Below are 2,500 nucleotides of genomic sequence, written 5' to 3' on the forward strand. Positions count from 1 at the left end.
TCAGGAAGTAGCCAGGACTCCACTCAGACCCAGGTGGGCCTGTTTCCAAAGCTGAGGCTTCATTCAGCGCTTGGCGACAGTGCTTTGGACAAGTGGGACACAAGGCAGAGGCTGCCCCACAGGCTGCTCAGGGCACGCAGTATTCTGGGTGCCTTTGCTCCTCCCAGCACCTGGAGAGGCAAGCTCCATGTAGAGCACTAGCTTCTATGTGTGGCCGCTGGGGACCAGGAAGCATCTCCTGGGGTCCCACGAGGAATACAGATTTGTCTTTACTGGCCTGCTATCCGGTGCCCACGATCACACTCTATGACCTGCAGGGGTAAGTCTGGCGCCAACACGGGAGAACGTTTGATGTTAGACGTGACAGATGTAGAGAGTGCAGAGGAAAGCTGCACCAGTCGCCACTGACCCGTGGTAACTGAGTCACTGGTGACTGTGCTGGAAATAGGGCTGTTGGGGGTGGGCTCCCCTTGCTGCCGTCGCTCTTGGGCACCAGGAGCCTCAGCAGCCAGAGCTGGGGCAGGGGATGCATTATCTGCACTGAACACTGCCTAACTTGATTAATTACCAAGGCCAGAGGCAGTTGCACTCCAGAAAAATTCAATTTGGGGACAGGAGTGCAGCTGGGAACTTTGTCTACAATGTTTTCTAAAGCATTAGATTGTCAGGCTCTTATCAGCTTCCTCCCTGGCTCTGTGGGGCTCCCCTCCTTGCAGTGAATGACTGGGCCATTTGCACGTAGCCTCCTCCAGCCCCTTGCTCAGACTTCCGGAAGGGGCTGCAGCTTTTTCTCTAAGCTCAGGTGACCCCTGAGGCTCCAGCACAGAGGCTGGAGCCCTCCGTCTGGGTAGAGGTTTCCACAGGGTACAGAGCTCAGCATCCTCCCTAGGTGAGAGCTACAGTGTTTCTTCCACCACAACCTTTCTAGAGGTGAAAAGGCAGCAAAAAGGTAGGGGACGTGGAAGAGAATAAATTACTGGATGGCACCAGTAATTCATAGTGCATGTGGTGCAAAGCATGCCCACACCTTATGCCACTCATTCCTATAATTCGCATGGATGGTAGTAATAATGTGCAGCATTACTATGTGTGTACAAAGCATTTATTTCTACACCCACTGCCATTTATTCCTCCAATTTCTCTTTGAACTAGATGGTGATTGATGCCATTTCAGAAATGAGAGAAGTAATTTGCACAAATTTCCATCACTAATCCAGGGACCTAAAACAAAATCCTAGGTCTTTCAAAAATTTTAATCACTTTACCATACAGCTAGGTACAGCTCCTGCCACCTGCTTGCCCTGGCCTTTCTTGGGCTGCTTCTCTGAATGGCTGCCCATATGGAAGGTAATTCTACAAAGGAGACGGATTGTCCCTCTGAGATGCGGATGACCTGAGTTTGGTGACGCCTCTTGACTGCCTGAGAAATGGCCCATGGCACTACCTCTTCCCAGGTCCAAGGTGAGGGCCAAGGTGACTTACCTAGCTGCCACTCAGGGGAGCACATGGTCTGCATCATCCAGATTGGCAGTGTGGGTTCCAGGATGGCCACTCCCATGTTGGCAAAGCAGATTGAACCTAGAGAGACGGTTCTATGAGCCACTGTGGCTGCCTGAAGCCCAAACTCTTCTAGTCTGGAAGGAGACCATTGCTAGCTTACCTGCAGCCACTAAGATATAAGGGTCTTTGAGAAGCATAAGGAGCGGAGTCCCCTTGGCACTCTGAAAGCATGAACAGGAAAAAAATCTCCATCAGTACAGTGTTCATATTTCTCCTGCCCTTGTGTGTGTGTGTGTGTGTGTGAGAGAGAGAGAGAGAGAGAGAGAGAGAGAGAGGGTTTCACCACGCAGCTCAGTCTTTCAACTCACTTTGTAGCCCAGGCTGGCCTCAAACTCACAGCAATCTTCCTGCCTAAGCCTCCCAAATATTAGGATTAAAGATGCGCACCACCACGACCAGCTATCTCTCCTGTCTTGGAAGAGCCTGAGAATGTGCACACCAGCTCCTTCACTGCAGAGACCAGGAAACCCACACCCAGGACAGAAGGTGACTTGCTGATGTCACAGAGTAAGCTGGAGGCAGAGCCACCCCGTGTGCCCAACCGGCACTGAGACGGTCACTGAGAGGAAGCCGCATACTCCAAGGGCAAAGCCTGCCTCCACTTGACCTCAGTCAGGTCCAAGTGAATGGGGGTGAGGCCAGGCTCGCACAACAGGCATGCGAAGGCCTTTCTACTCCACCTATCTTGCATCGACTTCTGTTCTGGGAGGACCACAGGCCGAGCACTGGGTCCTGAGTGAGCTTACAAGTGCTCCCTCAAGCCATCTGAATTCTTCCTGCCCACCGGGTGAGGCACACTGCACTGGTGTAGCAGAGAGCTTGAACTCCTGGATTAAATCACTGGCCCAAAGGCCAGGCTCTAGGTCCCCTCCTCCTGACATGCCCTTATCCCAGCACACTTGGTCGCCCCATCTTCTGTGCAACCCAGCGGACCCTCCGT

General features: G+C 52.6%; 1 protein-coding gene across 6 annotated transcripts in view; it reads right to left on the reverse strand.

Annotated features, from left to right (window-relative positions):
• The window catches only part of Slc18a1 (solute carrier family 18 member A1), a 43,674-nt gene that overhangs the window by 10,426 nt on the left and 30,748 nt on the right, over window positions 1-2,500 (reverse strand). For all 6 annotated transcript variants that reach the window (XM_023714647.1, XM_023714646.1, XM_023714644.1 and 3 more), the window contains 2 exons: window positions 1,661-1,721; window positions 1,483-1,578 (listed from right to left, as the gene is read on the reverse strand). In XM_023714647.1, coding sequence (XP_023570415.1) covers window positions 1,483-1,578; window positions 1,661-1,721 — 157 coding nt within the window. The remainder of the gene's footprint in view (window positions 1-1,482; window positions 1,579-1,660; window positions 1,722-2,500) is intronic.

The sequence above is a fragment of the Octodon degus genome, unplaced genomic scaffold (assembly GCF_000260255.1).
Source record: "Octodon degus isolate 3935 unplaced genomic scaffold, OctDeg1.0 scaffold00036, whole genome shotgun sequence".
NCBI lineage: Eukaryota > Metazoa > Chordata > Mammalia > Rodentia > Octodontidae > Octodon > Octodon degus.